The 14,335-nt window shown below is 37.3% G+C and overlaps 1 protein-coding gene across 2 annotated transcripts in view; it reads left to right on the forward strand.

Moving 5' to 3' along the window:
- NF1 (neurofibromin 1) overlaps positions 1–14,335 on the forward strand; it is a 248,794-nt gene that overhangs the window by 213,228 nt on the left and 21,231 nt on the right. For both annotated transcript variants that reach the window (XM_045525424.1, XM_045525425.1), the window contains 5 exons: positions 2,229–2,369; positions 4,376–4,502; positions 6,086–6,217; positions 7,595–7,730; positions 9,735–9,892. In XM_045525424.1, coding sequence (XP_045381380.1) covers positions 2,229–2,369; positions 4,376–4,502; positions 6,086–6,217; positions 7,595–7,730; positions 9,735–9,892 — 694 coding nt within the window. The remainder of the gene's footprint in view (positions 1–2,228; positions 2,370–4,375; positions 4,503–6,085; positions 6,218–7,594; positions 7,731–9,734; positions 9,893–14,335) is intronic.

Genomic DNA, 14,335 nt, shown 5'->3' on the forward strand with positions numbered 1-14,335 from the left:
AGTGCATTCATTTTGGGTATCAGTGTTAAATGTTACTTTATTTTCTTTCAAAGAGTTCTGAAAATAAGATGGATTGAGAATAAATTATTTAAAAAAAAGCTTATAGTTAAAGTAGAACTTCCTGTTTTTTAAAGTTTAGTTGTTTGAAATAGTTACATTATAGAAAGAATGTAAATAATATGTTCTCAAGTGCTTGTAATTTTTTTTTGTCTCATCAGTGCTAAAGAAGAGATAGGTGTATAGTCTTAATTCTTTTAGCTAATAAATAGTAATTGAGCATCTGTCAGGTACTATCTTAGGTGCTAGAGATACAGTACTGAACAAAGCCTATAAAATTCCCTGCTCTCATGAGCTGATATTCTGGAGTGGGTGTGGATGTTGGAGAGTGGATGAATAATAAAGTAAATTAAATACATAGTATTTTAGTTAGTGTTTATTACTGTGGAGCAGTGTAAAGCTGGAAGAAGTAGACCTGATCATCTTAAGAATTTTGGTGCTAAATGAGGATGATATTTTTAAAAAGTAAAATGATCTGGCCACTGTTGTAAGATGGTCTGAGCTCATCTCAGCTTTGTGCTCTTAAGCAAATCATTTAACATGTCTGGACATTATGTTTTCATATTAACAAAAGGAGTAAACTAGACTAGATTATAGCATGGTATTACCTTTCAATTCTAAAGTTGTATAATTCTGTGATTTGAGTACAAAGAGTACAAAGATACGCCAGACTTGGAAGAGATTACAGAGAAATATTAATAAATACCTATTATGTTCCCGATTTGGGTTATATGTTCTACAAACATCCTAATTTTATATCATACAAAATAGTTCTCTCATCCCCATCTTATAAGTAAAAATGGGCTCAGAAAGAATAAGTATTTTGTCCAAGGTCACATATCTAATAAAAGAGAGAACCATGATTCTCATCCAGTGCTGCCTGACTCTATTTTTCTTTTCTTTTCTTTTTTTTTCTTCTGTCCACTCACCCACTCTCTCCCAGACTCTAAAGTCTATGTATTTTTCCATATACCACAATGCTAAATGAGGATTACCAATAATAAATACTTTTAATTCGGAGCAGCAAGTGATTACTGTACTGGTTAACAGTGACAAGAAGTTGAAAAGGGTAGGGTTTAAACTAACATTAAAGAGAAAGGTAGGATCTAATGTAGGTAGAGAGAAGGGGAGAAAGTTGAAAGCCTTAAACAGCAATGGTATAGCAGTAGGACTGTACAGGAATGCTGGGACAGTGGAGCGAAGATGGGTAGATGATTGTAGTTGTAATGGAGAAACTTTTCAAAAGAGTAGCAAGAGGGAAAGTTGTGAAGATTGTAAAGACCTAATCTAACATTGAGCATTGTTCAGAAAGGAGTTTGGAAATGTACTGGTTTTTTTTTGTTTTTTTTTTGAGACAGAGTCTCACTTTGTTGCCCGGGCTAGAGTGAGTGCCGTGGCGTCAGCCTAGCTCACAGCAACCTCAAACTCCTGGGCTCAAGCGATCCTGCTGCCTCAGCCTCCCGAGTAGCTGGGACTACAGGCATGCACCACCATGCCCAGCTAATTTTTTTTTCTATATATATTTTTAGTTGTCCAGATAATTTATTTCTATTTTTAGTAGAGACGGGGTCTCGCTCAGGCTGGTCTCGAACTCCTGACTTCGAGCGATCCACCCGCCTCGGCCTCCCAGAGGGCTAGGATTACAGGCGTGAGCCACCGCGCCCGGCCGGAAATGTACTGTTTTTAAGCAGACAAGTAATATGACCAGAGCAGGACTTAGATCATTCTAGTGGTGGTGTGCATAGTGAATTAGAGTAGGGAGAAACTGGAGAAAAAAAGAATCTACATTTAAAATAAAGAAGGTTGGCATGGGATAACGTCATTAGCAACAAGAAAAACAACAGACATGTAAGAAACTACTCTAGATGAATCCACAAACCTTGGTAACTAGATTTAGGAATCAAAGAACAGGAGAAGTCAAAGGAGATGCTAGGGTTGTCATCCCAGCTAACAGTGTCTTTAGTTGCACACATGGAAAAGATCAGGAAAGAGCTTACCCATATGTTTATCTTGCCCTTATGGGAAGATATTTATATTTATATTTATCGTGCTGTGTGAGAAAGCATGGATTATTTGGGGGGATAGCACACTTCATTTTGTACTATAGTGTGTTTTGAATGAGATTTTCTCATGATTCATCTTATTAACCTTGAACATGTCTCCTTTGCCAGGACTCCCCCCTGCACAAAGCCCTCTTTTGGGTAGCTGTGGCCGTACTGCAGCTCGATGAGGTCAACTTGTATTCAGCAGGTACTGCACTTCTTGAACAAAACCTACACACCTTAGATAGTCTCCGGATATTCAATGACAAGGTAAGCAAGCTTTCCCTTGGAATTCCTAGATCTCACATTTAATAATCCTCCCTCTTTTATTGTTGCTGTTCTTTTAACATTAGAAATCCATACGTGAATTTCCATAATGCAAGTTATTGTGAGTATAGTTCCTTACCAGCTCATAAAGACCTATTTAAACTTTAATGAATATTTTCTGTATAAAAGTAACCAAAAAAAACCAGTATAGCCCAATACTTGTAAACAGGATAGGGATAAATAATACTGAGTAGTAATAATAACTACCATGCCAGGCCCTATGCTAAGCACTATACATTCATTATTTTTAATTTTAATAACCCTAAAGTAGAAGTTAGCATTCTCCACCCTCTATTTCCCAAATGAAATGATCTAAAAGTAAACTTATTTTTACTGAATAATGCTACTTAATGAAAAACAGATATAATTAGTAGATAAGGAAGAGAGTCTAAAGGAAGTTTTTGGGTACTTAATTTTACAAATTTTTTTCTTTTACCTAATCTCAGTTGATTGATGGAGATAGAGTCTCGCTTTGTTGCCCGGTCATCATAGCTCACTGCAAGCTCAAACTCAAACTCCTGGGCTCATACAATCCTCCTGCCTCAGCCTCCCAAGTAGCTGGGACTACAGGAGTGCACTACCATCCCCGGCTTATTTTTCTGTTTTTTGTAGAGATCAGGTCTCACTCTTGTTCAGGCTGCTCTCGGAACTACCTGACCTCAAGTGATCCTCCTACCTCAGCCTCCCAGAGTGCTAGGATTACAGGCGTGAGCCACCACAGATGGCCCTTATCTCACTTTAAAGTATACCATTAGCATCCTTCTTAACATTTGTCAACCTTGATTGGGTTTGGATTTGGGTTCATGGAGAATAGAGGAGGGAATAAATAAAATACTATGAAATTATGTTCCTTTTGTCATTGGATAAAAAGGGGGAAAGTCTAGGCAAAAAGAGAGCAATTGTTTTTAAAGACAGAATGTGTGTATAACAGGAAATTTGCCTGAAATGAAATTAACTGAGCTATGGGTAGAAGGAAAGAAAGAACAAGATCATGGTTTAAAGCATGAAGATAACTTGGACTAAACATTATTTGTTCAGCCTACCAGATGTAGTGTGGACCTAGAACATCTGTGGGTCTGGGAAGCGTGGAAGCAAAATTTTAACAGTAGACAGTATTGTAAAGTTTATCAGACCTCCATTTTACAAAATAGTAACTAAGAAGTAATTTGTCCCTGTTTATACATCTAGTTTGGGACTGGGACCCCTCTCCTAATTCCCATTGCTCTTTTCTGGGTTGTCTTGGGACAATGATGGTCAGAATGATATCTAGCTATTGGGCTATTTATTTGTATATTAAGAATATGTGTATATTAAGAATATTTGCAAATGAAGTGTTTTATCTTAGGAGTATCTGCCTTGGCATTTTCATTGTCAGAACAGCCCAGTACGGTGGCTCACACCTGTAATCCTAACACTCTGGGAGGCCAAGGCAGGAGCATCGCTGGAGCTCAGGAGTTTGAGACCAGCCTGAGCAAGAGCAAGACCCTGTCTCTACTAAAAATAGAAAAAAAATTAGCCAGGCGTGGTAGTGCGTGCCTGTGGTCTCAGCTACTCAGGAGGCTGAGGCAGGAGGATCGTGTGAGCCCAGGAGTTTGAGGTTGCAATGAGCTATGATCACGCCACTGCACTCTAGCCAAGGCGACAGAGACCCTGGTTCAAAAAAAAAAAAAAAAGAAAGTCACCAGGCTGTAAATTGACTTATTCTGTATTATAAATCAAAGTAGTTTTACCTTCCACCTTATTATTTATATACTTGACTGTCTTCTACCAATTAATTTGTAGTACCTAAAATGTTCTATGGGTTTCTGTAGTCATCCAAAAATAATTTCTCTCAGCTTGAAAGGATTAATCTTGTCATAGCTGTTGAACACAAAAACCAGTAAGTGATCCTTTGAAGAAAGCTCCAGTACAAACCTCATCAACCATCTCATAATTGTCTTTATTAATAGAGTCCAGAGGAAGTATTTATGGCAATCCGGAATCCTCTGGAATGGCATTGCAAGCAGATGGATCATTTTGTTGGACTCAATTTCAACTCTAACTTTAACTTTGCACTGGTTGGACATCTCTTAAAAGGTAAAGGCCTTATGTTGGAATATTTTTATGAAATAGTATTAAGAAACCAGAAGTAATTAAAATAATTGATTACTTGAAGTAAATTAAAATAATTTAGCCCATATGTCTTACTTTAAATGCAAACTGTATTAATGAATTATGTTTTGTTCAATATGTATTTTAAGAGAGCCTAATTTCCGTATCAAATCATATTTTTCTAAAAAAGTGAGTTGATTCTTTTAAAATGCATAAATACTGAGTTTTCTAATAGCTATGTTATTAGTAACAGTACTTAAGTATCTTACTGATTATCAAAATAAGACATATTGCAAATCAGTAAGTATTTGATTATGTTGAAAAGTGTTAGAGATTTAATCACAGGTTTTCTTCAACTTATTTCTAGTTTATTGTTAATGAATACTATTATTTTATACCATAGAACTTCATCTTTCTGGTACCTCACTCCCACCCCTCCAAATTTCTGTATTATTTATAGCCAGTGATCTCCAGCTCTTCCTTAGAACGAGCTCATTTACTGCCTGACCTGGCTTCACTCCCCATTGCTAACTTCACAGCTTGTTAACTTTGGTTCATTAACATGAGGCCATCATGGCCAGAGAGTGCAGTTAACAGGAACAGCATCTAATGGTAGGTCAGAGACAAAACAGAAGTGTAAAGTAAGGCCTGGGATAATGAGCTGGTATGAACCAGTGGTCTTAGGCAGCACTGGATTTGGCCACAGTAGAGATTCAAGCCAGAGCCTGAGTCTACAATTTTGTATCAGTTTAAATAATTCTTAGGCTTGAGGGATCATGGAGGTTTCCCCAGGTTTTACCTGGTATATATGCATACACCCACCACTGTGAATGTATGTGTATGTGTATGTGATTTCATCTCCTTATAAAATTTATACAAAAAATATTGACAGTTTTAATCTCTAAGGTGAATAGGGATTGCTCAAAAGATTTTATTAAAGGATACTAAGATGAGGGACTCTAACTGAACTGATGAAGTGCTTACATAGTCTATATTTCTAAAAGAATACCAGATATTTTCAGTGTTCAAATCCCCTATTTTAAAATGGAGTAGTATTAATGATTAAAAGCTGGTCAAAGATCAAAAACCCTCTAATCAACTCTGGAGGGTTTTTTGGCTCCTAGAGTATATACTTCCTATGTCATTAGGGTTTTTTCTTTTAATTAAAAGAAAAAAAAAAAAGAATTTGTAAGCAGTAGGACCCTATTTTCAGAAAAAAAAAAAAAAATCTTAAGGGGAACTCCCTGTGCTCCTTTAGGGAATGGAAGATCTGAAAGATTATCATCTCTCCTAATTTTCCTCTTCCCTAAGGGCACAGTAGGGTTCTGGGGAACACTATTCTATTCTACACATTTTTGGTACTTAATCCTTTATGTAATTAATTAACTATTCACATATGTATGTTTTACCTTCCCAAATGGCTATTCTTAGAAGGCAGGAGTTATCCCTCATACTTCCTTTCCTTGCAGAGTTGCTACTCACAGAATAAGAACTCAACAGATACTTGTTCAAAGAATGAACTAACTTCTTATTTGTTTTTCTTTTTTTTTTTTTTTTTATTTTTGTAGGGTACAGGCATCCTTCACCTGCCATTGTTGCAAGAACAGTCAGAATTTTGCATACACTACTAACTTTGGTTAACAAACATAGAAATTGTGACAAATTTGAAGTGAATACACAGAGCGTGGCTTACTTAGCAGGTAAAAACACAAGAGACAAAATTAGTCTTACCATATCTATATCTAAGGATCACCAAAAAGGTTCAGATATGTGTAGGTACCTCAGCTGGTTGCTTGGCAGAGTAAAGACTTCATAGTCCAGTCCTTTAGTGGTGTTTAAAATTTTGAAAGTTTTGCCCAAACATTTTTCCTTATGAAAGAATTTGCATTAAAATCTGAAACGTGATCCCTTTGTCATCTTTGATTCAAGACACTACAGTGGCTCCCAGTTATCTGTCATAAAATCTGAATGCCTCAGCCTAGCATCCTGGGTCCTTAAGCAGCTCTCCGGATTCTGTCCTCTTTCTCTAAATTTCATAAGCCTCATTTTTTATTATTTCTCCAAATAGGTGGGCTATTTTAAGCTAATCTACTTGCCATCTCCTACAAGTGACTTTCTGCCTCTTCAGTAGTCGCTCCTTATGCCATTTTACCTGAGTGTCTTCCCTATCCACACCATTCCATTAAACCTACCCTATTTGCTCTTATCTGATTTTTGTTTCTCTACTCAGCAACACTTAGCACTTATGTATACTACAGTTCTTGAATGTAGTTGTTTGATGGAAAGTGCTGATTCTCAGTTTAGCAGACTAAGTTTGTGACAGCTTTTTTGTTTGAACCATATAACCTTGAGCAAATCATTTAATATCTCAGAGTATTTTTCCTTAATGAACTTAATAATATCTCCCCTGCCTGCTTTTTATGTTTGTTGAAACCAAATGTACATTAAAGCACTTGAAAAATATAAAGTGCTTGGCCAGGCATGGTGGCTCACGCTTGTAATCCTAGCACTCTGAGAGGCCAAGGTGGGTGGATCCTTTGAGCTCAGGAGTTTGAGACCAGCCTGAGCAAGAGCGAGACCCCCGTCTCTACTAAAAATAGAAAGAAATTAGCTGGACAACTAAAAATATATACAGAAAAAATTAGCCAGGAATGGTGGTGCATGCTTGTAGTCCCAGCTACTTGGGAGGCTGAGGTAGAAGGATCGCTTGACCCCAGGAGTTTGAGGTTGCTGTGAGCTGGGCTGACGCCACGGCACTCACTCTAGCCCGGGCAACAAAGTGAGACTCTGTCTCAAAAAAAAAAAAAGAAAGAAAGAAAGAAAAATATAAAGTGCTTATTAAATCTCTTTGTATATTTTATGTTTATGTACAGTCTTCCAAAACAGACTATAAACCCTTTGAGATAAACAAGTCTGTCCTAAGTGTTTGATATCCTTAAACCTCATACTTTATGGAGATCTTTACATGCACTTTTAACAGGTATTATCCTCTTTAGGAGGTTGTGAGAGGTGTATCCTGTTTTAAGTCACACTTGTGATTTGTTATATATTTTAATCTGCCTTCTTTTTCCTTTTAGCTTTACTCACAGTGTCTGAAGAGGTTCGAAGTCGCTGCAGCCTAAAACATAGAAAGTCACTACTTCTCACTGATATTTCAATGGAAAATGTTCCTATGGATACATATCCCATCCATCATGGCGACCCCACCTATAGGTAAGTGGATTTGCTCTCCTGTAATTACCTAATTATAGTGAGCTTTCAATTTTCCATGCTAATAGAGGCCAGCAGCCAAGTAATCTAGCAGGTAGTGTGGTGGGGGAGGGGGGATCCTAGAGATGGCTAGGAAGAATGTATAAATCAAAACTCATTTTATAAATATACTTTATGTGGGTTAGTGGTAGGAAAGTTATCATTCTACATCTAGTCTAATTGTGCTAATGTTAACATTAGTTTGCCTCTTTTACACACAAACCAGTTGAATAATGAGAAGAAATGATCTTGAAAGTACTGGGTTGCAGGAAAAGGCCTGGGAAAAAAACTAACATGAAATATAAGCAACATTACATGCTTAGTGATAGAAAACTAAGCTATATAGATTTATAGGAACATGTCTATGCCAACACATTTGTTATATTTACTCATGTCACACTAAAGTTATTAAAACGTTTTCTATAGTACCGATTGAGATGATAAAATAATCAAATTTATGTCCCCTGTACATGGTTTGGGGTAGTGTATTTTCCAGTATAACTTTGAGAAATTACATGAAAATGGCATCATTTGGTGATTTTTCTAAATTTTCGATTAAATGAAAGTATCTTTAAGGTTTAGGGGCAGTGTTAAACATATAAAAATAATTTTCTATTTGTAGAACTTATGTTATTCAATATCAACATTCTACTTTTTGATACAAAGCCCTGAATAGTTTCCCACTGAGATTTTAACAACGTATGCAAAAGTTTTCCAGACATACTTGGTATTCAGTAGTCTTATTCTTCAGTCATTCCCATGATTATATTTCTTTGAGTTATGAAAAGGAGAAAATGAGTTTGCCTGTGTTCCCTTGTCAGAGTATAAATTTAGGTTTGATTTTCTTGATTTTTAAACCAAAAATTCAATTGCCCATTTAGACTTGATTTTCCCTGATTAAAAAATCAGTGCACCAGCCTGAGCAAGAGTGACACCCTGTCTCTCCCAAAAATAAAAAAAATTAGCCAGCCGTGGTGGCGCACACCTGTAGTCCCAGCTACTCCGGAAGCTGAGGCAGGAGGATCGCTTGAGCCCAGGAGTTTGCGGTTGCTGTGAGCTAGGCTGACACCTCTACACTCTATGCGAGCAAAACTCTGTCTCAAAAAAAAAAAAAAAAAAAAAAAACCCAGTGCAATAAGTTCGAGATCTATAAAACAACATAATGACTGTGGTTAATAACAATGTATTATATACTTGAAAATTGCTGAGAGAGTCACTTTTAAGTGTTCTCACCACAAATGTTAAGTATGTGAGGTAATGCATATGTTAATTAGCTTGATTTAGCAATTCCAGAATGTATACATATTTTATTTTATTTTACTTTATTTTATTTTATTTTATTTTATTTTATTTTATTTTATTTTATTTTATTTTATTTATTTGTTTATTTATTTTTGAGACAGAGTTTCCTTCTGTTGCCCGGGCTAGAGTGAGTGCCATGGCATTAAGCTCACAGCAACCTCAAACCCTTGGGCTTAAGCAGTCCTTCTTCCTCAGCCTCCCGAGTAGCTGGGACTACAGGCATGTGCCACCATGTCCGGCTAATTTTTTTCTCTATATATTTTTAGCTGTCTAGCTAATTTCTTTCTATTTTTAGTAGAGACAGGGTCTCGCTCGGGTTGGTCTCGAATTCCTGACCTTGAGTGATCCTCCCACCTGGGCCTCCCAGAGTGCTAGGATTACAGGTGTGAGCCACCGTGCCCGGCCTGTGTTTACATCTTTTAAAACATCGTGTTGAACACCATAAATATATATAATTTTTTAAATTAATTTTTTATATAAGATACTGTGGCAAAAAAGTTGATACTTCTGGGGATACATTGACTTTGTTCCCTAAAGCCCTTTAAAGTGCAGTTTTAAATTAATTGATTGCTGTCATTGGGAAATAGGACAGTCACTTAGAAGGGGCATACAGGTTGTATTTGTCATCATGTTAATTAATTCTTCTCGATTGCTTTAATCTCCCAGGACACTAAAGGAGAATCAGCCATGGTCTTCTCCCAAAGGTTCTGAAGGGTACCTTGCAGCCACCTATCCAACTGTGGGCCAGACCAGTCCCCGAGCCAGGAAATCCATGAGCTTGGACATGGGGCAGCCTTCTCAGGCCAACACTAAGAAGCTGCTTGGTTAGTTTATCTAAATTATGTAGAAGTTTTTAAATTACTTTTTTAAATGGTCAGATACTTTCACTCTTGGAAAATTATTTGAAACTGTTCAAGATTATCAAAATTTTCTGTTTCGACGCAGCAAAGTTTTTGATGCAAATTAAAAGAGAGTTTGAGATCTCAGTTAAGCCATATCCGTTGAGAGAGAGAAATGAGAATAGGACCTTGAAACAGTTTTTTCTGATTATTAGACTAAAAATATTGTGGCTTTCCTTATTTTTGTTTTTCCTTGCCTGGGCAGAAGGGAATAGGAGTAGCAAAGACATTAGATAAATACCTATGAGAAAGAAAGAGTCTTGCTGCACTCAGGACCTTTAACAAAATATTAATATTTCCCAAAATTATCATTTGAGAACAGAATACATCAATATGATATGAAGTTGTAATAATACTGTTTGCCATATTTTTTTTGAAAAGACAAAAATTTAAGATATTTTTCAAGAAGACATAATTCTTGAAAGTTGATTGCTTAATTACATCAACATTTGTCTATGAGAAGTATACCTAAAATGCTGTGAGACCCTTTCCCGTGTCAGTAACTGAAAGTAAATGAATGAGAGTCCACTGATCCTACCCTGCACCACAGAGGAAATGCAAAGATGCTCTTGTATTCCACTGACTAAAGTTTTGTTACTGGAATACATTGAGATCCGTATTTCAGTGACCAGCATTGTGAATGGTTCAGTGGATTTCAGTTATCCACACAAGCATATTTAAGTATCTTAAGGTATTGGGGAAATGTTTGTGTTTATAAGGAAATTAGTGAACATACCACAAAGCATGACATAAATAATGTGCCAGTAAACCATGAAAGAAATAGAAACCACAAATGTTAATCACTCTTGCCAGTTGTATAGGTCTGTTAACTTTTGTTTGAGTTCCCTTCTGTTAATGTTTTGCCATTAGTAATCTTCTAGGAGTTTCTTGGTTACTTTGTGTTTTGTATTATAATTCTGGATTTTGATGCCAAGGAGGTTGTAAATGAAAAACTAACTTCAGAAAAAAATGTAGTATTGAATTCATTCAACCCATGTGCTAGGTGAAAAAGATATGGTCTCTGCCCTGGAAGAGTTTATAGTTTGCTGGCTAAGACTTACAGTCAGCCAGTCACAACAGTATCTCCCAGGTGCCATTAAATTGATATGTCTTGATGGGGGAAACTAAAGATCTGGAGAAATTAGGAAAAACTACAGAGAGGAAGTAACATTTGAGCTGTGTCTTAAAGATTTAATACATGTGGCCGGGCGCGGTGGCTCACGCCTGTAAACCTAGCACTCTGGGAGGCCGAGGAGGGTGGATCGCTCGAGGTCAGGAGTTCGAGACCAGCCTGAGCAAGAGCAAGACCCCGTCTCTACTAAAAAATAGAAACAAATTATCTGGACAACTAAAATATATATAAAAAAAATTAGCTGGGCATGGTGGCGCATGCCTGTAGTCCCAGCTACTGGGGAGGCTGAGGCAGTAGAATCGCTTAAGCCCAGGAGTTTGAGGTTGCTGTGAGCTAGGCGGACGCCATGGCACTCACTCTAGCCAGGGCAACAAAGCGACACTCTGTCTCAAAAAAAAAAAAAGATTTAATACATGCTTACAATGTAGACACACGATAAGGAAGGGCATGTATTCAAGAGAGGAGGGAATAGCATGAATAAAGAAAAGTCAGGAAAGCCACTGGCAATAGATCATAGCATCATGGGGAATGGGATAGGAAATAAGGCTAGGGAAGGATTGGAACTTGATTGTTAAAGACTTTGTATGCCGTGTGAAGAGATTTAGCCTTGTGTATTGAGCTGAGATCTTTAAGTAGGAGAGGAACATGACCAAATTTTATTTTTTAGAAAGGTTTTCTGGCAGCAATGTGGATAAATAGGAAGAGATTTTTAGCAAGGGACCACTTAAGAGAATTAATACAGCAGTCCAATCAAACTTATGCCTACACTAAGGCAAGAGCAATGGGAGCATGGAGAAGAATCAGGTTTGGAGCCAGGTGCAGTGGTACACACCTGTAGTCCCAGCTACTCAGGAGGCTGAGGCAGGAGGATAGCTTGAGCCTAGGAGTTTGAGACCAGCCTGAGCAACATAGCGAAACCCCATCTCTTTTTAAAAAAAAGAGCTCACACCTGTAATCCTGTTACTTTGGGAGGCTGAGGTTGGAGGATTGCTTTTGGCCAGGAGTTTGAGATCAGCCTGGGCAATATCAAGACGCCGTCTCTACAGAAAATTTTAAAAATTAGCCAAGCTTGGTGATGTGCACCTGTGATCCCAGCTACTTAGGAAGCTGAAGCAGGAGAATCACTTGAGCCCAGGAGTTTGAGGTTGCAGTGAGCTATGATGATGCTATTGCACTCTAGCCTGGGCTACAGAGCGATACTCTGTCTCCAAAAAAAGAGAGAGAGAGAGAGAATCATGTTTGGGAAGATAGATGAATTTCTGACAAGACTTAGTGCCTGACTGATTGATTGGGGCGGGCGGGAAGGAGAACACTGTGAAGGATGTCAGAAGTTTCTAGTTTCAAAACCTGGCTGGATAGTGATTCCATTCATAGAGATCAGGACTAGTGTGTTTACATTACATGATAAATTTAGGTTGGTTGATATTATATATGAGATCTTTTCAGGACATCTAGGATGTATATCTAAGAGAAAAGATGTATCTGGAATTCAGGAAGAGAGAAGTAAATGAGTAAGCATTTAGAGTTGATTAACTCATAGATAGTTGAAGCTATGGGAGCAGAATGAGATCTCCCAGGAAGAATGCAGAAAGTAAAATAAAAAAAAAGTGACAAAGGTAGGAAAACTAAATGTAGAGAGTAGCATCCTAATCTCATACAGTATGGAAAGCACTGATTGGTTTTAGAAAACCTGAGTTTTCAATCTGATCGTTAACTGGATCCCTAACCATGCCACATTAGGCTCATCGCCTGACTGCTTATGGCTTCCTCAGTTTGCAAGTGTGTGAAATGAGGAGGCTGGACTAGATCCTTTTGGGCTGTAATTACTTGGCCTTGATATATATGACTATTATGAATATTTATTAGTGTTTATTAGTACTTGAAGTTAATAGAATATTGTATTTCTCAAGTGTTCACTTGTCAGAGTTTATCATATTGGCTTCAATTCTGACTTTAAAAAAATAATACTGTCAAAAATATTGCAGATTGTTTCTTCAAGCTGCACCAAAAAGATTAAGAGAAGTTCTTTGAATATAAAGAACAGAAATATATGAGTTCCAAATAATCTGCTTTCAGTACTTTTACTTTAAATAGTAGAAAGGCAGTTAATATTAGTATAATACATGATTAGGGAAATGCAAAACCAAGTGGGAGATAATGCTACTTGCTATTTTTGAAGCGTCTCCCAGTGTATCTGTTCTTCAGTACTTGCAGGCATGCACATCGGTTTTTCAAAACTTGAAAAATTATTAGGTCATTAAATATGAAATGTCCAATTTCAAATCAAAAATGTAGTTTATTATATGTAAAACAAGAAACAGTACAATTAATCAAAGTATGCGCCAAAACTATCGACACAGTTTTGCCATCTTAACTGTATCTTGCGTATGCCAGCAGCAAAGAGGCCTGGAGAGTGAATGGCAATGAAATCACGAATGGTGTTTTCCAAAGCTTGTTGAGAATTGAATATTTTTCCTTGCAAGAAGTGGTCCAAATCCTAGAAGTCATAGTCAGTTGATGCAAGGTCTGGTGAATATGGTGGATGACAAAGAGTTTCCAAGTTCAGCTTCTATAGTTTGAGCAGCGTTGTTTGTGTGACATGTGGTGGAGCGTTGTCTTGCAATTGGATTGGCCTGTCTCTACTGACCAGTCTCAACAGCTTAATCGCAAGCATCTTCATCATTTCATCCAGTTGGTTGCAGTAGATATCTGCTCTAATCGATTGACCAGGTTTCATGAAGCTATAGTGGATAATATGAGAGCTGGACCACCAAACAGACACCATTAGCTTTTTTTGATGAATAGTCAGTTTTGGACTGTGTTTCAGCACTTCATCTTTACTCAGCCTTGCGCCAAGCACTTGTGATTGTCAGAAAGCATCCATTTTTCATCATATATAGCAATACAACATAGAAATGGTTCACCTTTATATTGTGACAGCAAAGAAGGGCAAGCTTCAAAACAATTTCTCTTCTGATGCTCGTTTAATTCATGTGGAACCCATCTATCCAGCCTCTTCACCTTGCCCATTTGTTTCAAATGGCCTGATATTGTTGGAATAGTAACATAAAACCTTGCTGCTAATTCATGCCTAGGTTGAGATGGATTCGCTTCCACTACAGCTTTCAGCTCATCATTATCCACCTTGGTCTCAGGTCTCCCACGTGGCTCATTTTGAAGATTAAAATCACCAGAACGGAACTTCTCAAACCATCAATGTACTGTGTGTTCATTAG

This window comes from Lemur catta, chromosome 15 (genome assembly GCF_020740605.2).
Source record: "Lemur catta isolate mLemCat1 chromosome 15, mLemCat1.pri, whole genome shotgun sequence".
Lineage (NCBI taxonomy): Eukaryota > Metazoa > Chordata > Mammalia > Primates > Lemuridae > Lemur > Lemur catta.